Source organism: Myodes glareolus, chromosome 8 (assembly GCF_982192425.1).
Source record: "Myodes glareolus chromosome 8, mMyoGla1.1, whole genome shotgun sequence".
NCBI classification, from domain to species: domain Eukaryota; kingdom Metazoa; phylum Chordata; class Mammalia; order Rodentia; family Cricetidae; genus Myodes; species Myodes glareolus.
Window position 1 is genome coordinate 107,079,375 of NC_142033.1, and position 24,280 is coordinate 107,103,654.

The following is a 24,280-nucleotide window of genomic DNA, read 5'->3' on the forward strand; positions in this document are numbered from 1 at the left end:
TAACCATGGTTAATACAATGATATTTATCATGGCTTTGTTTCACTGTTTTGTTTCTTAGATAAATGTCTTGCAAACACTAAACAGTTACCAGATATTGAGGTACACTGTGTTTTGAGAATTTAATAATCATTACAAAGCTAAACTTTTTATTTACACTGTTTTGCCTTAAAACTTCAGGGCACATTAAATTTTCTTCTTTTGCCTTGCACAAGAAAATAACCTCTCGTGTCTTCTACAATTTTGATAATGCTCATCAATATTGCAGTCTTTTTATATGTAGCCTAAAACAGTGCCAGAAAAAGTATGACATATTATTAGAGATCATGTATAATGGAAATTACTATCTTTGGTGAATCTTAGATCAATCCCTGATTTATTCACTTCCTTTTTCACAGTCAAAATCAAAGAATATCACCACTCTCTAAGAAAGACTTGTCACCTTGTTTAGAAAGTGGAGGGAAACTGATATTCATTTTTTGACAGGGTTTATTTATGCAGCCCTGGATGTACTGGAACTCACTCTGTAGATCATGCTGGCCTCAAACTCAGAGACTTGCCTACCTTTGCTTCCCGAGAGCTGGGATTGCAGGCATGCAAAAGCACTGCAGTTAAACTGACATCTGTACATACAGCAATGAGTTTCTTGCAAGTTTCCAGCATCACATCTTTGTTGAGAATCTTCTGGGAAGAATCCAGTAAAACCCACTCTCCTCAAGTGAAGTTCACTTGCACATCCTCACAGGTCACTGCATCCTATAGTATCCCATATACATATGTAATAGAAATAGCAAGACTAAATGTATTCATTGTGAATGTACACTGCATTGAGATTATGTTTACATAATTCTGTGTTCTCTACATATCAATTCCATGTTACCGAATTTCAAATGCAGTCTCCAACTCAGTTAACAAGGAAATAGAAAGGGAAGATGAAACCTCTCATTTCTGGCATATTGACTAGAAGATTGCATTGTGGGGGAATTTTCTAGTAACATATACAGAAAAACATGCAAACAGGGAGACATTATGGAATACACATAAAATTCTTATCAAAATTATTAACTTCAAAAAAAATGAACAAAATGTGCATGGTGGTGCATACCTTTAATCCCAGACCTCAGGGGAAAGAGATAGATGAATGTCTATGATCACCAGGTCAGCTTGGTCTATGTAGTAATTCACAGGACAGACAGATACACAATGAGACCCTGTTTGAAACAAATAACAAGGGACAGAGAGCACTCAGGGGCTGATGTGAAGTCTCTCCAAGCAGTTAAGCATTCACTTGTCTTCCAAAAACTGAAGTGACTCTGAACTGTAAGGCTAATATGATATTCATACAAAGAAATGCATTTTAGTAAGCTACTGACAGGTCAAAATGTTCTCTTTGAGAGCAGAACACAGAAAAACTGTAGCGATAAAGATTTTTAAGAGTAGGAAATACAGGAAAGCTTAGATTAATAGATTTTTGCAGTGTAGAGCAAGGAAGGAAAGGTTAGATATAAGAGATTGAGGCCAGACTGTTTATAAAGAGAAGGACAGAGAGGGTTGCAAAATGAAACTACACATGGAGGGTGTTCTTTGAAGTTCCAAGAGGGAAGTGAGAGAGAAAGAGATGCTTTCCTGAGGCGCCTTGCCTGGGCAGGATCCCACCAACTATCACCAGTCAGGATGCAGATTGACTGCTGTCTGTGGACCCCATCACTTGGCCCTGCTCCACAGAGCCAGTAATGTCTCCATCTTCTGCAGCAAGACTGTCATTTGGCTTCACAGTGCCTCATCCTCAGACTTGGCCAGAATAGACTAGTGCACCTTCAAAACCTCCTTTAATAAAAAGACTTCTTCGGAGAGTTCTTTAATTTGGAAAGGGAGGGGCTTGATTAAGCAGGCACTCTGAGCCAGGGAAGAACCAGGGACCTTTTCTTTGGACAACTTGGTACAGGGCTACAGAATCAGTACAAGATCTGAGATAACTCAAAAGTTATAGACCCCCCCCCATATGCTGAAAGTTTTTGCTCATATTGTTAAATGTTTGGAAAGAAAAAAATCCAAAGAAAGAATTATTTTGTGACTTTTTTGTTTGTTTGTTTGTTTTGTTGTTGTTATTGTTGTTTTTGGAGACAGAGTTTTTCTGTGGCTTTGGAGCCTGTCCTGGAACTAGCTCTTGTAGACCAGTCTGGCCTCGAACTCACAGAGATCTGCGTGCCTCTGCCTCCCAAGTGCTGGGATTAAAGGCGTGTGCCCCCATCCACCGGCTATTTTGTGACTCTTGAGACAATTCTAAATCACATTTTGATGTTTGTCACAAATATTTCAGCGCGGATGTGTGGGTTGACGTGGGTCTGTGAGATGAAGACTCAGAGACACATGGAAATGAACAGAGACACATGGAAATGAACTTAGCAGCTGGGAGCTCAGACTCGGCGAACTGGAACACCTTACCCTCATTTCTCTGCACCTTTACTCTTTCCTATATTTCCGCTTTAGCTAGTAGATTTCCATATCTCAAAACAAACTGATAGAAGCTTCCCATAATACAATGCCAGGTGCAAATACCTAATTTATAAGGTACCATGGTTTTCAGGATTTCCTCTAAATCAAGTTTTGCATGGGCTTTGTATCCATGGGAAACTCCCAGTTGAGATTCACATAGAGCAACCAAAGGTATTTGTAACACAAAGGAAATCTTAGGGGCTGTGTGAAAACTCTGGAGTCAGACCAGGTATAACCCAGTGGTGTTTCCTGGCTAGTAGAGGTTGCTTGCTCTCCCTCTGGTACTAGATCAGCTAGCTGGACATTATACCACAGATGTTTATCAGTAAAAGTTTTAATGATGTATGGCCCTGGGTATTCACAACACACAAAAAGAAGACACTTTGTAGCCTACAAGCCAGTGAATATTTAGTCTATTTGACCCTACATAGAAATACACCATGCCTCCCCTCTCTTTGAGTCTTTGTTGGCACAACTTGGGGAACACTAGAGTCTGGAGATGCCTGGCCATGCCCAGTGTCTCTAAAAGTCAACTTGGATTTTAATATCAATTTATGGGATGTCCCAAATTGACCTGTGACCTCCACATATGCACACAAAGAGCACACACAATACAACTAGGGCCAGCAAAATGATTCTGGGGGTAAAGACATTTGTTGTCAAGCCTGTCTTACTACTTGAGTTTCATCCCTGGGAACCACATGGTTGAAGGAGAAAATGGATTCAGGTAAGTTGTCCTCTGACTTCCAAACATATATGATCTCACCCCTACATTACTAAATGCATTCAATTTAAAAAAAAAACTCTTTAAGGGTACAGATGAGAAATGTGGGTTCAAATCCTTACTTATGATCCATTTAGTGGCTATGTGACTATGTGAGAGTGGCTTCACCTCCTGTACCTGTTATGAGAGGGAAGTGCTCTATACTTGTTACTGTGGTTACAATAACCACTTGAAGCATCAACACCCAGAATTACTCCAGCTGAGACTCTCTTCCTTCTCTGTGCCTCTCTTTTCCATGTGAGAAGTGGAAAGATTTTGCATACCTTGTCACCTAGGAGGTTCTTCAGTTTTGTGTTTTGCTTAGTATGCCTTGACAGTGAACAGGAGCGAACCCTCCTTTTTGTCATTCTCCTTGTGTTTGTCCCTAATTTCTTGGGCATAATCCTAGCATGCTCTAACTCTATATGAAGCTACTAGAGCTACAGTTTGGCCATGTTGGGTCTTGGGGGTCGGGGGGACAGGGTCACACAAAGATGGAGACAGACCACAAAGTCTAATAAACCAGAAGCAAATTATTCAAGAAGCCAGATTCCAGAAAAAACAGACGCAAACTTAAAAAGAAAAAAGAAAAAGAAAAACACCGTGGGACACAGAGCTTATCAGCTCGCTGAAACTACAGACCAGAATTCAGACTTCCAACACGGTGGCAAAAGGCCAGTTTCTGAACTCACCTTTTTATAGCACAGGCACCAAGAATTAGGTCTGAAAAAAGAAATTTTTACAATCTTGCCCCTAACCTGCAGGTCAGTCAATGGAGACCCTAAGCAGGGGAGTAAGAGTTGAAAGGGATGGAGACAAGACAGTCTTCTGATCAAGTCTTGTTTATTAGGGAAGGAAATGGGGTAGATATCGGGTAATGGGAAGGAGGGAGTGGGTTCTAATATCATGGGTAACTAGGCAGTTATCATGAAATATGTTCCAGAGGAGATTACAGCCACTAATTGCAAGGAAACAGATGCTTTTAACAGTTATTTAGAAAAGGGACTGCTAGTAATATCAGGTTACTAAATGAGAATAATTGGTTCTTAGGCTGGGAACTTAGAAGATAGCAAAAATCTTCTCACACAATCTCAAGGTAAAACTCAGATACAGATTGCCTTACTTTACAATCTTCATGTTTCAGTTAAACTAATGTTTGTGCTTAACCTATTGCCTTTTTTGGTACTTCTAAAAATGTTTACTGAAGCCCTGTCCCTTCTCTTTGATGCTGCCAGTTTCACATAGCAGGGATAATGCATAACCTAGAGGCCATATATCTATTTCCTAAAAACTTGACTCGGCTCATATCCATAGGCTAGCTCAGTTTTCAGAGATGCTTTGGTCTTGTATATAGAGCTCTGGGTTGTAAAGCAGAGTAACCCACTCTTAATAGTTAATCCTTAAGTTGCTGAGAAAACTGTTGACAGTCTCTTCTCATTCTTCTAGGCTTACAACTTTATATTTATTTTTATATTCCTATTCCTGGACCCTTTCAGTCATGTGGGCTTCAATCGTGTCCATATCTCTCTTCATACAGACAGCCTCACACTACATTTGTGGCCCTAGCCCACATAAAACTCTAAGGACATTTAGACCCCAAAGGGGATTGGATCCTGGGTGGATTCAGTCATTCCATGCTGAACTGATGGCATTCTACCTCAGGGAAGGCTCTGGATTCTGAACTGAATTTCTTGAGCCTATTTTAAAAACCAAGCCCCCAAAACAATGATTAACCACAAAGAGAAAGGGCTCAGTGGAAGTTATAGAATGGCACAGCAGGTAAAGTGGCTTACAGCCAAGACAGATGGATATTGTTTGGTCCTTAGGGCCTACATGGTAGAAAGAGAGGAGTGGGTCTCATAGCCCGTCATAACTTTTGAGCTGTAATATGCATATTCATGCACAAAGACAAGAATAAAATAATAATTTAATCCATAAATTAAATCTAAAATAAAAAGGGAAGAGAGACTGTTCAGCAGTTTAGTGCTTCTTGCAGAAAATACTGTGTAGGTTCCAAGACCCACATGGTGGCTCACATATGTAACTCCAAAGTACTGGAGATAATTTTCTCATCTTGCCTAATGATCAGTGACCTTATTTGCAGACAAAAACAGAAAGATGATAATGTTTATGTAGAAATATGCCTAAAGGAGAGCCTGGTGGCAGGAGACACTCATGTGAAAGTCTTCATTCTTCTCCTCACTCCTGGATTCTACTTCCACCAGTTGTCTCTGAAGCCAGGTCATGTGGTCTGGCAGTGTGCCCACTGGCTGCATCTCAGGTGGAGCAAGGCTCTGAGCTTGAATCCCAGCACCTTTGTAAAGATGATCACCTTTGTGAATGTTTGTGTAATTATGTACTGAAAGGATTTTTTAAATCACATTTTATTTCTTTTCTGTGTATCTGCAGGCAGGTGCACATAATGCCACAGTGCATAGGTGGCAGTCAAAGGACAACTTGAGAATTGGTTCTCTCCTGTCATGTGAGGTGCAAAGTTAGGTCACTGGGTGTTGGCAGCAGGCCACATTATTGGCTAGTCCATCTTGCTAACACTAACTGTACACAGGACTATATGTTTATGGTATATAGTTTATGTGTAGAGCACGTGAGATGTGTCAGTATTGCTGCCCTTTTTGAATGTGTGTGTTTGGCGAAGTCTTCATGGGTGCTTGTTTGTGGGAGTTGGCTGTGGCAAAGGTGTTGTGAATGCATCATGTTACCTGTGTGTATCTCTTCTATGTCAAGGTTGGCCTGACATTGACAGACTTGGCCAAACTAATCAAGTCCAGCCCACCCACCTTGGTTTCACTCACTGCTGCATTTGTAGTTCTCATTCCTGTCTGTCCCAGCCTCTGCTCTGCCCGCTGCTGGTCCCTCCTTTGATGTGGCTCAGCTCAAAATGCCCCTGCCTGCCCTGGCCCCACCCACTTTAATGAATGCCCCACTGGATCCTGTTCTTATTTTCCTTTAAGTTTCCCCAAACTTTAACCCTCATCCAAGTCTCTAGCACCACCTGCACCCACAGTAGCACCCCAACACTGTGGCCCCGCTCTGATTCCAACCCTACCAGGCCCACCAACCTCCCTGATTCTATAGTAAATACTTGTCAGCAAAGGGAATTCTAATAGGCATTTGGGCAACTTCCCGTGTGACTTGCTTGTTTCTTTTTACATGCTCAGTCAAATCACAAATACATCACTTCCATTTGATAATAGATCACTGCTGCTTATGCTCTAATTTATGACTTGGTGGGTCAGAGAACACCCAGATTATGATGGGCAGGCAGCTCAGGTTGCATGATAATATGATGGCAGTGCACTGTCAAATGTTCAGGTTTCCACTCAGATTGAAGAACAGGCCAACAGCTGTCTCGAAAATGGAAAATAGTTGTGTACAGATGGTGGTAGAACCTTGCTCCAAGATCACAGAGGTCTCTTTTTTGGACCAGCAAAGGCTCCTAAGAGAATTGCTATCTACCACTGACACTTTGAATACCATTAGTTGTTGTAGAGAAGCCTATACAGCAGCTGGGACCAATTGAAGGCCTGTTCCCAGCCCACCCCACAAAGCTAGCAACTTTCTAAGTCACTTGTTGTATGGGCTGAAACAACACACCCAAGAAAGAAATGTGCTGTCTCCAGAATCCAAACAGGCCAACTAAATGGTGTGATTCTTTCTTGGTGGTGGAAGGGGATGGGTGCTGTAACTTGTCCTTCACATTAGAAGGAACATCTCTCTAAGCCACATAGCACTGGATTCCTAAGAATTTCGATGAGAGAGGATGTTGAATTTTGGTTAATGTCCCATCCTCTGACGCAATATATGTTACCAATGAGTTTGTGATTACTATCTGCTGCATAATGTAATCAATAAAGTGCAGTAATGTGATATTTTGCCAAAGATACAACAGGCTATAGAGATTCCATTGGCTATCTGGTAATTTCTGGCTATTATCTTGTAAATAAATCCATTCCAAAGATTTAAGCTCTTGTGATATAAAGCCTATAGGAAACAATTTAGTGGGAAAAATAAGTTTAAAGGCAATTAACAATCAAAATGACACAAAAATGACTGTTTTTGGTCAGAGTTCAGATACCTGTAGTTATTTTTGACTCTCAGGATAATATGTGATGACAGGCTAATGACATCTCTCCTTCTGTAGCTTTAGGTAGATTGGCCATTGCACAATTAGATGTTAAACATTTTGATTTTACTGATATTGCACTGGAAATAGCAATCTCAGTTCGTGAGGCCAGGAAGGAATTGGTAAAGTAAGTTAACTTTCCACAGGCTCTCTTATGTAATCATCAAGAGGGTGGGTGCTGAGAATTGTACCTGGGTCCCCTGGAAAAGCAGTCATCTTTTCAGATTTCTTTTTTGCATTTTTGGACACAGGATTATATATATACCCATGGCCATCCAAAAACTCAATATCTGGGCCAGACTACTTTCAAACTCCCTCCAACTTGGCCAAGGGGGAGCAGGATGTGTCATCCAGAGAGATTCACCTGCCAATCTCTCCCAAGGGCTGGGTTTATAAGCATGTAGCACTACACCAAGATGAAATGTTTTTTTAAATAACTTATTTCTGAACCAGACAATGAGAAAATAAGATTTAAACAGAAAGCATCTTTTTAAAACATTAATACTTCTAGGAATTTTTCAATAAATTAATTTTAATAGGTACATCACATTTCATTTTCTTAATATTTTGATTATCTACTTAGCTTTGTAAGTTTCCTCTTTTAAAAAAATTAACTGTGACTGGGTGGTAATGTCACATGTCCTTAGTTCCCAAACATGAGAGGCAGATGCAGGCAGAGCTCTGTGAGTTCGAGGTCAGCATAGCCTACAGAATGAGTTCAAGGAAAGCCAGAGCTACACAGTGAAACCCAGTCTCAAAAACGAAAAAAAAGGCATGCAAACAGCAGTGGCATGGTGTGAATGTGCCAATCAGAGGACAACTTATAGGTGTCTATTGCCTACTTCCTCTATGTGAGAACTAACTGAGTCAGTCGAGTTTGGCAGTAAGTGTCCTAAAGTGGTGAGTGAGCTCGTTGGCCCTTATTTCAGTTTCAAAACTATGTATATGCTAATGTGTGGGTGTGCATAAAACCTAAGTATAGTAATCGGAGAAAATTTTGTACGAGTAATATGGATCTCTCAGAGAATGAACTCAGGTCATCAATCTTAGCAGTAACCATGTTTACCCACTAATAAAATTTCCTTGTAACATGAGAGGGCCTGCTTGTTGGGGTTTTCTGTCCTGCCTGGTTTCCACAGCTGTTTATCCCCAAAGAAAATCACACAGAGATCTCCATAAGTTATAAAACTAATTGGCCCATTAGCTCAGGCTTCTTGTTAACTCTTGTAGCTTATATTAACCCATTGTTCTTATCTATGTTAGCCACATGGCTCAGTACCTTTCTCAGCAGGACAGATTACATCTTGCTTCTTCCGTGGTCTGGGCAGGACTGGGGGAAGAGCTTCCTTCTTCCCAGAATTCTCCTGTCACTTCTACTTCCTGTCTGGTTTCCTGCCTATACTTCCTGCCTGGCCAATCAGCATTTATTTAAAATATGATTGACAGAACACAGACAATTCTCCTGCACCATTTCCTGGCATTTGTTTTAGAGAAAATGTAAAGAACAAGTATTTAGTCTTCTGAATAAAGTAGCATAATCTAAAACTAATGGATAATACCACAAGTACCATTTTAATTTGCAAATTGATTTTATTCTTCAAATTATTCTGTTTCCATATTGTTGAAATACAGTATGTTGAAAGAATTTACCACATTGACTATATGCATAGGGTTTCTCTCCAGAATGACTTCTTCCATGTATTAAAGATGATTTTTATGTGGAAAGGGCTTACCACATTGTTGCCATGCACAGAATTGCTCTCATATGACTTCTTTCATTTATTTGAAGATGACTTTTCCATGCAAAGGTTTCACATCATTGATTACATTGAGAGGGTTTCTCTCCAGTATGCTTTCTTTCATGAATGAAATGTGCAAAGGCTTTACCACATGCATTACATCCAGAGGGTTTCTCTGGTATGACATCTTTCATGCCTGTGAAGATGACTTTTATATGCAAACACTTTACCACACTGATTACAGCCATAGGGTTTCTCTCCACTATGGCTTCTTTCATGCCTATGAAGATCACTTTTACATGCGAAGGCTTTACCACATTGATTACATCCATATGGTTTCTCTCCAGTATGACTTCTTTTATGCCTGTGAAGATGACTTTTACGTGAAAAAGCTTTACCACATTGATTACATTCATTGGGTTTCTCACCAGTGTGACTTCTTTCATGATTACGAAGATCACTTATACATGGAAAGGCTTTACCACATTGATTACATACATAGGGTTTTTCTCCAGTATGACTTCTTTCATGCCGGTGAAGAACACTTTTATATGCAAAGGCTTTACCACATTGCTTACATCCATAGGGTCTCTCCCCAGTATGACTTCTTTCATGTATATGAAGATGACTTTTACGTGCAAAGGCTTTACCACATTGATCACATTCATGAAGTTTCTCTCCAGTGTGACTTCTTTTGTGCCCATGAGGAGTTTTATATACAAAGGCTTTAACACTTTGATTAAATCCAGAACATTTCTCTCCAATATGACTTCCTTCATGCCTATGAAGAGTACTCTTATCTGAAAAGGCTTTTCCACATTGATTACATTCATAATGTTGTTCTTCAGTATGAGTTCTTTCATGTTTTAGAAGATAACTGCAATGTGCAATGGCTTTATCACATTGATGACATTCATGCCTTTTTTCTCTAATATTAGTTCTATGTACTTGATGAAGACTGTGACATGGAAAGGCTTTATCACTTTGATTATATTCATAGGGTCTTACTACCAAGTGAGGTTTTTTGTGTACTTTTAAGGAGTAGTCAGATATAAATGTTTTATCATGTTGCTTACATTCATAAATATCCTCTACCTCATTGGTTGTATTGTGTCTCTGAAAATACCCGTGATGGTTTGAGTCTTTTGTACAAGGCCCACATTTATCACTTCTTTTTTGTATGTGATTTTTTTCACGTCTTTGAAGACAACTGGAAGAATTCAGAGTTTTACCACACTGATTGCATACATAACATTTTCCTGTAGTGCTAGTAACACTACATGTACAAAGTAATCTGGTAAAGGCACACGAATTTCCATATTCCTTGTACTCATAAGGTGTGTCTCTAATGTGAGAGTGTCGATGTATTGTCACTGAAGGTGGAAAACCAATTAATTGTGAACTCGTATCACAGCCATCATGTCTTCTCATAGTAGGGACTACTATACAGCTTTTAAATGTCCTGGGAGAAACAGAGGTACATTGCTTCTTTCCATATTCCTTATGTTCACATGGCTTGTGTTCAGGGTGACAGATGATACAACTATTAAAGGAAGAATAACAAAATAAAAGGTTTCCACATTGTGTTCACATGAAAATTGTTAAGACTCATAGAGATGTGGTATAGGGATTCAGGTTTCTTCACTATGACTTCATATCTCTCATAAATTGCTCCTCTACTAAACTATGGTAAGTCGCACACTATAACTAGTTAAGGAACCCCAAAGAAGGGAAAATCACACACAATAATATCACAACAAAAACTAAGATGACAAGAACTAACAATCACTGGTCATTAATATTCCTTAATATAAATGGACTCAACTCACCTATAAAAAGACACAGGCTAACAGATTGGATACAAAAACAGAATTCATCATTCTGTTGCATACAGCAAACACACTTCAACCTTAAAGACAGACATCACCTCATACGAAAGGGTTGGGAAAAATTTTCCAATCAAAGGGACCTAAGAAATAAGCTGGTGTAGCTATTCTAATATCTAAAAAATTAGACTTCAAACTAAGATCAAGCTAAAGAGAAAAAGAAGAACATTTCATATTAGTTACAGGAAAAATTTATCAAGAGGAAATCCTAATACTGAATATCTATGCCTCAAACACAAGGGCAACCTCCTATGTAACAGAAATATTACTAAAGCTTAAATAACACATTAAGCCCCACACACTAATAGTGAGAGATCCCAACACCCCACTCTCACCACTGGGCAGGTCTGACAGACAGAAACTTAATAGAGAAACAAGGGAACTAACAGATGTTATTACTCAAATGGACTTAACAGACATCTAGAGAATATTCCAACCAAACATAAAAGAGTATACAACATACCTAAACTTATGGGACACAATGAAAGCAGTGTTAATAGGAAAGTTCATAGCACTGAATGTCTACATGAAAAAGCAGGGAAAATCCAACACCAGTGAGTAAAGATAACATCTGAAAACTTTAGAGTAAAAAGAAGCAAACTCACCCAGGGGGACTAAATGACAGGAAATAATCAAATTGATTAAAATTGATTACAATCAAAACAAAGAAAACAACACAAATATTAAAAGAGACAAAGAATTGATTCTTTGAGAAAAATCAGCAAAATAGACAAACCTTTATCCAAACTAACAAAAAGGCAGAGAAAGGATATACAAATTAACAATACCAGAAATGAAAAGGGGACATAACAACAGACATGGAGGAAATATAGAGAATCATCAGGTCATACTTCAAAAACCTATACTCCACAAAATTGGAAAACTTAGAAGAAATGGGCAATTTTCTGGACAAATATCTCTTACCAAAGTTAAATCAAGTCCAGATAAACAAAGTAAGTAGACAAATAACTGCTAAGGGAATAGAAACAGATATCAAAAGACTCCCAACTGAAAAAAGACCAGGATTGGATGGTTTTAGCACAGAATTCTGCAATATTTTCAGAGAAGAACTAATACCAATACTCCTCAAATTGTTCCACACAATAGAAACAGAAGGAACATTACCAAACTCTTTTTATAGGCTACAGTTATCCTGATACCCAAACCATATAAAGACACTATTAAGAAAGAGAATTACACACTAATCTCACTCATGAACATTGATGCTAAAATACTCAATAAAATGCTAGTGAACCAAATTCAAAAAAAAAAAACATCAGAAAAATCATCTACCACAACCAAGTAACCTTCATCCTAGAGATACAGGGATGGTTCATTGTATGGAAATCTGTCAATGTAATCCACCATATAAATAACCTGAAAGAAAAGAACCACATGATCATCTCATTAGATGCTGAAAAAGTCTTCAACACAATTCAACACCCTTCATGATAAAAAGTCTTGGAGGGAGCAGGGATACAAGGAACATACCTAAACATAATAAAAGCAATATACAGTAAGTCAACAGTTAACATCAAACTAAATGGAGAGAAACTCAAAGAGATCCCACTGAAATCAGAAACAAAACAAAGTTGTCCACTCTCTCCAATTAACACAAAACAGTACTTGAAGTTCTAGCTAGAGCAATAAGACAACAAAAGGAGATCAAGGGGATATAAATCAGAAAAGAAGTCAGACTCTATGTGCAGATGATATGATAGTATACTTAAGTGATGCCAAAAATTCCACTAGGGAAATCCTACAAGTCATAAACACCTTTAGTAATGTAGCAGGATACAAGATTAACTCAAAAAATCAGTAACCCTCCTTTATATAGATGATAAATGGGCCAAAAAAGAAATCAGAGAAACATCACCCTTCAAAATAGGCACAAATAAGATAAAATACCTTGGGGTAATGCTAACCAAACAAGAGAAAGATCTGTATGACAGAATTTTAACTCTTTGAAGAAAGAAACTGAAGAAGACACCAAAATATGGAAAGATCTCCCATGCTCTTGGGTAGGTAGGATTAAACACAGTAAAAAATGGCAATCTTACCAAAAGCAATCCACAGATTCGATGTAATGCCCATCAAAATCACCGCAAAATTCTTCACAGACCTTGAAAGAACAATACTCAACTTCATATGGAAAAATAAAAACCCAGGATAGACAAAACAATCCTGTACAACAAAAGAAGTTCTGGAGGTGTCACAGTCGCGAACTTCAAACTCTACTATAAAGCTATAGTAATGAAAAGAGCCTCTTACTGGCATAAAAACAGACAAGAAGACCAACGGAATCCAATTGAAGACCCAGTTATCATTTCACACCACACCTGATTTTCGACAAAAAGCTAAAAATATAATAAAAAGATATATAGTATATATATATATCTTTTATATATATCTTAATTTTATGTATATATACTTTAATAATTAAGTATATTAATTTTAAAAATAAAATTAAAGCATATTCAACAAACAGGGCAGGCATAACTGGATATCAACATGTAGAAAAATGAAAACAGATCCGTACCTATGACCATGAACAAAACTCAAGTCCAAATGGATCAAAGACTTCAACATAAAACCAACCACACTGAACCTCATAGAAGAGAAAGTGTGATGTACATTTGAACTCATTGGCACAAGAGACCACATCCTAAATATAACACCAGTAGGACACTGAGAGAAACAAGTAATAAGTGGGATGTCCTGAATCTGAGAAACATCTATAAAGCAAAGGACACTGTCAACACAAGAAAACAGCAGCCTACAGATTGGGAAAAGATCTTCATCAACCCCACATGAGACAGAGGACTGAACTCCAAAATATATAAAGAATTCAAGAAACTTGATATCAAAAAAAGCAAATAATCCAATAAAAAATGAGGTTCAGACCTAAAAAAAGAACCCTCAGCAGATGAATCTCAAAGGGCTGAAAGACATTTAAGGAGTTACTGAACATCCTTAGCCATAAGAGAAATGCAAATCAAAATAACTTTAAGATTCCATCTTACATTTGTCAAAATGGCCAAGATCAAAAATACCGATGACAGCTTATGCTGGAGACAATGTGGAATAAGGGGAATGCTCATCCATTGCTGGTGGGGATGAAAACTTGTACAGACATTTTGGAAATCAGTATTGTGGTTTTTCAGAAAATTGGGAATCAATCTACCTCAAGACCTAGCTAAAAATAATCTTTTGGGTATATACCCAAAGGTTGCTCGGTCATACCACAAGGACACCTGCTCAACCATGCTCACAGCAGCCTTATTTGTTATGGCCAGAAACTGGAAACAACCTAGATGTCCTTCAACTGAAGAATGAATAAAGAAAAATGAAGTACATTTATACAATGGAATATTCTTCAGGCATAAAAAACAATGACATCATGAAATTTGCAGGCAAATGGACGGCCCGGGGCAGGAGGGGGGGGGGGAATCATCCTGAGTGACATAACCAGACCCAGAAAGACAAACATGGTGTGCACTCACTCATAAGTGGATACTGCATATAAAGCAAAGGATCAGCAGACTACAATCCAGAGCCCCAGAAAAGCTAGGTAACAAGGAGTACCCTAAGAGGGACACATTGATTGCTCTCAGAAGGGGAAGTAGATAAGATCTCCTGGGTAAACTGGAGGTGTGGTGGTAGAGGGGAAGGAATGGAGGATGGGAACATAAGGGAACAGAATGGTCGAGTTGGGGGAGCAACAGAGAGGGAGAGCAATGAATGAGATATCTAGATAGAGATAGCCGTTATGGGGTTAGTGAGAAACCTGGTGCCAGGGAAATTCCCAGGAATCCATGAGAATGGCCCCAGCTAAGCCTCCTACCAATGATGGAGAGGGTGCCTGAACTGGTCTTTTCCTGTAATCAGATTAATGACTGCCCTAATTGTCATCATAGAACATTCATCCAGCTACTGCTGAGAGCAGAGGCAGTGATCCACAGCTAAACACTGCCCCAAGCTCTAAAAGTCGAGTCAGAGAGGGGGAGGAGGGATTATATGAGCAAGATGTGTCAAGATCATGATGGAAAAACCCACAGAGACAGCTGACTCGAGCTCATAGGTGCTCACAGACTCTGGACCAACAACTGTGGAGCCTACGTGGGACCGAGCTAGGCCCTTTTCATGTGGGTGATATTTGTATGCCTTGGTCTGTTTGTGGGGCCTCTAGCAGTGGGACCAGCATCTATCCCTGGTGCATGAGCTGGCTTTTTGGAGCTCATTCCCTATTTTGGGATGCTTTCCTCAGCTTTGATGCAGAGGGGAGGGGCTTGGTCCTGCTGACTTCCCATGGAAGGCCTTACCCTTTTAGAGAAGCGGATGGGGGTGGGTGGGAGGAAGTGAGGAGGACGCATGAGGAGGGGAGGGGAGCTGTGGTTGGTGTGCAAAATGAATAAAAATAAAAATCTTTTAAAAAGTAAAAATAATGTGACATCTTGTTTCTTAAAGAAATGCTTTGTAAACAATGATCTGATAACTGCATGGTATTGTGAGAATTTAATAATCACCACAAAGCTGTGCTTATTTACACTGCTGTTTTTCATTAAAACTTCAGGGTACATTAACATTTCTTCAGCGGTACAAATGTATCAGCTTGCATATAAAAATTACCTTCCATGTCTTCTATAACTTTGACAACGTTCTTCAATATTGTGGTCTTCCCATTTGTAGCCTAAAATACAGTACATAATACAATATATTACTGGAAATTAGGCATAATGAAAATCACTATCTTTGGTGAACATTAGAACAATGTCTGATTCTTCCTCTTTCACATTCAGAATCACAGAAGACTACCAATCTCCAAGGTTTGTCTTTTTAGTTTAAAAAGTGACAGAAAGTTTATATTCCTACCTATAGAAGAGAGGTTCCAGTAGGTTTCCAGCATCACATCTCTGTACAGACTCTTCTGGGAAGGATCCAACAAAGCCCACTCTTCATGAGTGAAGTTCACGTGTACATCCTCATAGGTCAGAGTATCCTAAAGTATCCCAAATATATACATAATAGAAATGATGAGACTGCATTGTAAAAGTTTAAATTCTACTGCATGAACTGGCTATTTGGGAGCCTAGTCTGTTTGGATGCATACCTTCCTAGGATGGAGGTGGGGGGGCTTGGACTTCCCACAAGGCAGGGCACCCTGACTTCTCTTAGGACTGGAGAGCGAGGGGGAGGGGGAATGGGTGGAGTGGGAGGGAAATGGGAGGATGGGAGGAAGTGGAAATTTTAAATAAATAAATGAGTAATTTTTTTAAAAAAAAAAAGAAGTCACACCTCTACTTGCAGCCAGCAAACAAAGCCTATCAGAAAAAAAAATATGTGACTAGCAAGAAGCTGCACTTGGCTCCCATTTTTGTGAGTCTAGAAGCCCTCCCTTTTTCTTAAGCTATTTTTAGGTCTTATGTAGATCCATGACGCCGATAGTGGGTGCCAATTTGTAGCTGGAGAATGCTTGTTTGTTTTATGGCAACCTAGACCTGCATAATCACACAGACACTGTATTATTTACAACACTGTTTGGTTGATAGGTGTATTCCTAGCTAGCTCTTCCATCTTAAATTAACCCATTTCTATTGATCTGTGTATTATCTTGAGGCTGTGGCTTACTGCTAAGGTTCCAGGGAAATCTTTCTCCTTTGGTAGCTACATGGCATCTCTCTACATCTCTGTTAGGATTTCCCACTTGGCCTTATTCTGCCTTGGCATAAGGCAAAGCAGCTTCTTTACTAACCAATGGTAACAAAACATAATCACAGCATACAGAGGGGAATCCCACATCACTCAAGGGGCAGCAACAGGAGGAACTCTGATTTCCAAGTAAGCTTGGTGTATGTTAAGATTTCTAGGACAGCCAAAGGTACACAGTGTGATAGTGCCTGACAAAATAAACAGAGAAACAAAAATTAGAAAGCACTTAAGGGCTCCCTTGAAATTCCTCCATAGACTTAAACATTCATTCCAATTCTGTACTTGTCTATAATAAATTGGAGTGACTCCTCTTAAACTGTAAAGCTAATACTTTCTAGAAAGGCAAGCATTTTAATAAGTTACTGACTTGTGGAGGGCCGGACCACATTCTCCATTGCTTCTAGGAACAAAGGTAGAGATTGACCTCTGTGACCTCAAGGTGTGACAGTACACACCTTTAGTCCTGATGCCTGGGCGGCAGAGGCAGATTGACCTCTGCAACCTCAAGGCGTGGTAGTACACGCCTTTGATCCCGATGCCTGGGAGGCAGAGACAGGCAGACCTCTGTGAGTTCAAGGTGATGTAGCACACGCCTTTAATCCCAGCCCACGTGCTTGGTAACTCTCTACCGCTGCGTCCCTGCCTACTTCCGAGGCATCACCTGGGATAATGGGCAGCGGACCAATCCAAGAGTGACATGTCAGAAGCGAGGACTGTTTCCTTTATAAGGGCTGGGTTCCCCTCATTCTGGGTCTCCGCTCTGGAAGCTGATGCTCTCCCTCTCAAGACGCATTAAAGCTTTACTGCAGAAGTATCCTAAGTGCCCCGCGTCGTTCTTGCTGGCGAGAAGGTAGCGCGGGACAACTGGTGCTCGAAACCCCGGGACGCCGAGGGACCCTGACAACTGCTCGCACCGCCGGAGACCCCTTGGACACAAGGAGGATTCAGAACTGCAGGGTGTTTACTCAGAGAGGTATGACTATTCTTGGACTTTTCGGTTTGGGGCTTGACTTGTTTCCGCATTGGGAAGGTCTCGTAGGGGCCTTGCTACCTCTTTTAGTAGTCCTCTTATATTTTGCCAAAAATTGCTTAGAAGATAAATCCTGCCAGGCTGTTGTTGCGGACGGACAAAATGTATTGGAGGAAGTCCAGGATAGCATATCAGAAACTGAGTGCAGTGAGAGGTTAGGCGCGCCTACAAGAAAAAGAAATAAGGAAATTGGACCCCCCGGTGGTTCTGAGAAAATAAAAATGGGGGAGAAGATTGACCTACAAGGTCAAAAGCTTTCTGATATCAATAATAAGAAAAAAGAAAAAACCAGTAGTTTATATCCTCTGCAGGGGCTTGAAGCTCTGCAAATTGAAAGTGACCATGAAAATGAGCACGAGAGTTCTGGCTCAGGAGAGGAGGTAGAAGAACTAGATACAGAGGAGGAGGCAGAATTAGCCAGCGGTAGGGCCATGAGGACATCCCAAACAGCCCATCCACCTCCTTGCGAGCCGCGCCCTCCCCCAACTTCCCCTTTGGCGCCTCCTTATGAGGAACGCCTTGAGCCAAAGACCTTTTCATTTATGCCTGACAAGGTCAAAAGAAAGTTACACCTGGCCTTCCCTGTTTATGAAGGGGAAAATGGGCGAGTACATGCGCCTGTGGAGTACAACCAAATCAAGGAGTTAGCAGAGTCAGTCAGAAAGTATGGAGTAACGGCTAATTTTACCTTAGCCCAGTTGGACAGATTGGCCTCGTCTGCCATGACTCCGGCAGATTGGGCAGCAGTTGCAAAAGCGTCGCTCATCAGCATGGGTCAATATTTAGAATGGAAAGCTCTGTGGCACGAGGCAGCCCAGGAACAGGCCAGAGCTAACGCTCAGGCCTTAACTCCAGAACAACAGCAATGGACATTTGACCTCCTGACTGGGCGAGGGCACTACGCCATGGCCCAGACAAACTACCCTTACGGCGCCTACTGCCAGATAGCCGATACAGCTGTAAGAGCATGGAAAGCCTTGACAAAAAAGGGAGAAGGGAGCACTCCGCTCACCAAGATTATACAAGGGACGCAGGAGCCTTTTTCAGATTTTGTGGCAAGAATGACTGAGGCAGCAGGACGCATTTTTGGCAATACTGATATGGCCACGCCCCTAATTGAGCAGCTTGTCTTTGAGCAAGCCATGCAGGAGTGCCGTGCCGCCATAGCCCCTAGGAAAAATAAAGGGCTACAGGACTGGCTCAGGGTCTGTAGAGAACTAGGAGGACCCCTGACAAATGCAGGTTTGGCTGCAGCCATCATGTGGTCACAAAGATGCCCTTTTAAAGGGCCAGACACAAGAGTTTGCTTTAAATGCAGGAAGCCAGGACACTTAAAAAGGGACTGTAGGTCATCAGAAAAGGAGAGAGTGCCCCCTATGCTTTGCTCACACTGTGGTAAAGGTTATCATAGGGCAGAGCTCTGCCGCTCCGTTAGGGACGCCCATGGTAAGATCCTCCCACCATTAGGAAACCCACAGATTGATGATCCAAAAAAACGGGATGGCGGGCCCTCGGTCCCAGGGCCCCCAAAAATATGGGAACAAGTTCGTCAGGGCAACAACCGAGGGACCCTTAGAGGCAGAACAAGGATGGACTTGTGCATTCTTATTGATGCCTCAAATGGGGGTACAGCCCGTCCCTGTGCAGCTGCCTGAGCCCCTACCCCCTGGAAGTGTGGGCCTGCTTTTTGGACGTGGCTCGCTTACCCTACAGGGATTAATCGTCCACCCAGGTCTCGTTGATAGTCAGCACACTGCTGAGATACAAGCCCTATGCTCCTGCCCTAGTGGAGTTTTTTCCATCAGTAAAGGAGACAGGATAGCTCAGTTACTGCTTCTCCCGGCAGACATCCACCAGAGGTCGGAGAATAGATTAATGGGGTCAACAGGACAGGATTCAGCCTACTTGGTTGTTAGCCTTCACGATCGACCCAAACTGCCCCTTTGGGTCAATGGTAAATGCTTCGAAGGCATTTTGGACACCGGTGCGGACAAAAGTATTATCTCATCGCACTGGTGGCCACGGTCCTGGCCCGTTACCCAGTCGTCTCATGCCCTACAGGGCTTGGGCTACAGTGCAAACCCCACCATTAGCTCCACCAGATTAACCTGGAAAACAGACGAAGGGCAGTCGGGATATTTTACACCATATGTCCTCCCCCTGCCATTCAACTTGTGGGGAAGAGACGTGATGCAGGGCATGGGATTGACCTTATCTAATACATATTCATCTCAGGCCCAAGATATTATGATCAGAATGGGTCATAGGCCAGGAAGGGGCTTGGGTCGCTCCCAGCAGGGAATACGGGAGCCAATAAATCCTAAACCTAATGTAGACAAACAGGGCCTGGGTTTTTCCTAGGCGCCACTGGGGCAGCACGGCCCATACCGTGGAAAACAGAGACCCCCGTATGGGTTCCCCAGTGGCCACTTACTTCTGAAAAACTGGAAGCAGTGAATCAGCTAATTAATGAGCAGTTGGCTCTGGGACACATAGAACCATCCACCTCTCCGTGGAATACACCCATTTTTGTCATTAGAAAGAAATCTGGAAGGTGGCGCTTGCTGCATGATTTGAGAGCCGTTAATGAACAAATGCACCTCTTTGGGCCTGTACAGCGGGGACTCCCGGTGCTTTCAGCTTTGCCCAAAAATTGGAGTCTGGTAATAATAGATATTAAGGATTGTTTCTTTTCTATTCCATTGCATCCTGCTGATAGGCCTCGCTTTGCTTTTACGGTTCCTTCAATTAATCATATAGAGCCTAGTAAATGTTTTCAATGGAAAACCCTACCTCAGGGTATGTGCCTCAGTCCGACCATTTGTCAGATGTTTGTGCAGGAGGCTCTTAAACCGCTTCGTGAACGGTTTCCATGTTTGCTCGTGGTTCATTATATGGATGATGTACTTATGTGTCATGAGGACTTACAGGTCCTAAAGGAAGCCTACCCACTGCTTGTTAAAAGTTTACAGCTATGGGGTCTTCAAATAGCCGCTGAGAAGGTCCAGATTGCAGACACTGGCCAATTTTTAGGTTCTGTTATTCTTCCTGAAAAGATTCTGCCTCAAAAAATAAAAATTTATAGGGATGATTTGCGAACGTTAAATGATTTCCAAAAGTTGTTAGGAGATATTAATTGGCTGCGACCGTTTTTAAAAATCCCCTCTGCTGATTTAAAGCCATTGTTTGATGTCCTGGAAGGAGATACTCATATTACCTCCCCTCGGGCCTTGACGCCGGCAGCAGAGGCAGCCTTGTTGCTAGTGGAGGAATCCATTAAGGAGGCACAGCAGTGCCGTATTGATGAGACTCAACCATTTGCTCTATGCGTGTTTAAAACAAGAAAGCTACCCACCGCTGTGCTATGGCAGGACGGACCGTTATTGTGGATCCATCCGCATGCTTCTCCTAACAAAAGTATTGATTGGTACCCCGCCGCTATAGCTCAAATTGCCCTTAAAGGCCTTAAAATGTCTGTTAGTCATTTTGGCAAGCATCCAGAGGTTATGATAATTCCCTATACCTCCTCTCAGGTACAAACTTTGGCCGCTGCCTCTGACGATTGGGCCATTTTGGTTACAACCTTTTCGGGGAAAATTGATAATCATTATCCCAAACACCCTCTGCTGCAGTTCACTGCATGTCATCCCATTGTGTTTCCCCGAGTTACATCTTCTGCCCCATTAAAAGACGGGATGACGGTTTATACAGACGGCTCCAAGAATGGTGTGGGAGCCTATGTTGTCGGTTCTAAAATATATATAAAGAACTTTTCTGCCACCTCGCCCCAGGTGGTGGAATGTATGGTGGTTTTAGAGGTTCTTCAAAGATTTCCTTGTCCCCTTAATATTGTTTCTGATTCTGCCTATGTGGTTAACGCTGTTAAATTATTAGAAGCCGCTGGAATTATAAAACCTACTAGTACAGTGGCAGCTCTCTTCCAGAGGATACAGGAGTGCTTACTAAGTAGGAGAGCTCCATTTTTTATCACACACATAAGGGTACATTCGGGGCTTCCAGGCCCAATGAGTTTGGGCAATGACCTGGCTGATCGTGCTACGCGGCTTGCTGCAGTAGCTCTTGCCTCCCCGTTGCAGACCGCTAAAACCTTTCATGATAAGTTTCATGTTACAGCTGAAACCCTGCGCAATTGTTTTTCTCTTACCAGAAAAGAGGCTCGCGATATTGTAACCCAATGTCACAGCTGTTGCCAGTTTCTTCCTATCAGACACACTGGTGTGAACCCCAGAGGGATTACGCCCTTGCAAATATGGCAGATGGACGTAACTCATATCACTGCCTTTGTAAAACTTCAGTACGTGCATGTGTCGATTGACACATGCTCTGGCATTATTCATGCCACACCGCTTACAGGAGAAAAAACCTCTTATGTCATTCAACATTGCCTTGAGGCATGGAGTGCTTGGGGCAAGCCCACATCTTTAAAAACGGATAATGGGCCTGCCTATACTTCTCAAAAGTTTAAGCAATTCTGTGCGCAGATGCAGGTCACCCACATTACAGGCCTGCCTTATAACCCCCAGGGACAAGGTATCATAGAGCGGGCGCATCGCACACTCAAATCTTATCTACTTAAACAGAAAGGGGGAATATTGACAGAGCTGCCCACGACGCCAAGGGTGGCCATCGCCATGGCTCTGTTCACCATAAATTTTTTAAATTTGGATGATAATGGCCAAAATGCTGCAACACGACATTGTTCGGATCCGCAGCGGCCCAAAGATTTGGTTAAGTGGAAAGATGTGCTTTCTAATGAATGGAAAGGCCCGGATCCCATTTTATTGAGATCCAGGGGAGCTGTTTGTGTCTTCCCACAGGATCAAGAAAGCCCATTCTGGCTGCCAGAGCGATTGACCCGAACAGTGAAGAGTGATCCACAACACACGGATTCGCCTGAGGACCTGGCTGCTGCTCCTCCTGCCATTTTGCGGATGGATGACAGAGTACCGATGGAGGATACTCTCAGCTTACCCGAAGCTGTTACCAGTCAGCCATAGGATGGCGGTGTTTCCTCGATTTTTTACAACCAATAAGACTCTGGGCCCCCTCCCTACTGTCCTAGAGATGATTTATAAGCTTGGCCGTAGGACTCCAGTCCTGGTCTGTGTCTCTCATTCCCCTACTTCAAAGAATGGGTGGGGGTGGAAATGTTTTGGAACAGTCCTATGCTATGGATTAGTGTTTCTCCTCTGGATGGTCTGCTGACTCAAATCCCAAAATCGTAGGGACAAAGTGGTTATGGCACAAGCGTTGGCTGCCCTGAAACAGGGGCCTCTACCGATGTGTGGTTATCTATGCTGAAGCAGTAAGGTTTATGCCAACCAGCTCCTGCACCCCTAGGACAATGGTCCATTGCACAGGGTGGAGTGCTTGGCTTAGCTAGCCCTGAAGGTTGTCGAGCTGAAGAGCATCACACAGAGAATGGCCCTCTCTGAGAGATATGTTGTCCTGCATAAGGGTTTCCTGTCGTATATTCCCTTTCCCAGAAAAATGGCAGAGGGCAGGCCGGATAGGTTCCAGGTGTCATGAACCTAGGGGCAGATTCCGTGCAAGCCCATTGTAATGTTTTTCGCTCTGGGAAGTGCGACCTCTATCTTTGCCTTCTGAGGGAGTTGCCTTTCTGCAAAGAAGTAAAAAAAGGGGGATATGTGGAGGGCCGGACCACATTCTCCATTGCTTCTAGGAACAAAGGTAGAGATTGACCTCTGTGACCTCAAGGTGTGGCAGTACACGCCTTTAGTCCTGATGCCTGGGTGGCAGAGGCAGATTGACCTCTGCAACCTCAAGGCGTGGTAGTACACGCCTTTGGTCCCAATGCCTGGGAGGCAGAGACAGGCAGACCTCTGTGAGTTCAAGGTGATGTAGCACATGCCTTTAATCCCAGCCCACGTGCTTGGTAACTCTCTACCGCTGCGTCCCTGCCTACTTCCGAGGCATCACCTGGGATAATGGGCAGTGGACCAATCCAAGAGTGACACGTCAGAAGCGAGGACTGTTTCCTTTATAAGGGCTGGGTTCCCCTCATTCTGGGTCTCCGCTCTGAAAGCTGATGCTCTCCCTCTCAAGACGCATTAAAGCTTTACTGCAGAAGTATCCTAAGTGCCCCGCGTCGTTCTTGCTGGCGAGAAGGTAGCGCGGGACAACTGGTGCTCGAAACCCCGGGACGCCGAGGGACCCTGACAACTGCTCGCACCGCCGGAGACCCCTTGGACACAAGGAGGATTCAGAACTGCAGGGTGTTTACTCAGAGAGGTATGACTATTCTTGGACTTTTCGGTTTGGGGCTTGACTTGTTTCCGCATTGGGAAGGTCTCGTAGGGGCCTTGCTACCTCTTTTAGTAGTCCTCTTATATTTTGCCAAAAATTGCTTAGAAGATAAATCCTGCCAGGCTGTTGTTGCGGACGGACAAAATGTATTGGAGGAAGTCCAGGATAGCATATCAGAAACTGAGTGCAGTGTGACTTGCTTGTTTCTTTTTACATGCTCAGTCAAA

The 24,280-nt window shown here is 42.1% G+C and overlaps 1 protein-coding gene across 2 annotated transcripts; it reads right to left on the reverse strand.

The window, feature by feature from the left end:
* Positions 1 to 8,971: 8,971 nt before the first annotated feature.
* LOC148121245 (uncharacterized) lies at positions 8,972 to 17,229 on the reverse strand. 2 transcript variants are annotated; one of them, XM_087909301.1, is made up of 5 exons: positions 16,779 to 17,229; positions 15,899 to 16,025; positions 15,656 to 15,716; positions 13,087 to 13,148; positions 10,545 to 10,683 (listed from the first exon to the last, which is right to left on the reverse strand). In XM_087909301.1, the coding sequence occupies exons 2-5, from the start codon at positions 15,930 to 15,932 to the stop codon at positions 10,583 to 10,585; spliced, it is 258 nt and encodes an 85-aa protein (XP_087765427.1). In that variant the 5' UTR covers positions 15,933 to 16,025; positions 16,779 to 17,229; the 3' UTR covers positions 10,545 to 10,582. The 2 variants fall into 2 exon arrangements, with proteins under 2 accessions (XP_087765426.1, XP_087765427.1); XM_087909300.1 differs by lacking the exon at positions 13,087 to 13,148 and having other exon boundaries at positions 8,972 to 10,683; positions 16,779 to 17,116.
* Between the last annotated feature and the right edge of the window lie 7,051 nt (positions 17,230 to 24,280).

Excerpts from the sequence above, each read along its gene's own strand:
- LOC148121245 (XM_087909300.1), bottom strand. The coding sequence starts at position 15,932 with ATGCTGGAAACCTACTGGAACCTCTCTTCTATAG. Across the intron at positions 15,717-15,898 it reads CTGGAACCTCTCTTCTATAG|GCTACAAATGGGAAGACCAC; the intron begins GTAGGAATATAA and ends ACTGTATTTTAG. Across the intron at positions 10,684-15,655 it reads AGTTATAGAAGACATGGAAG|TTGTATCATCTGTCACCCTG; the intron begins GTAATTTTTATA and ends TTCCTTTAATAG.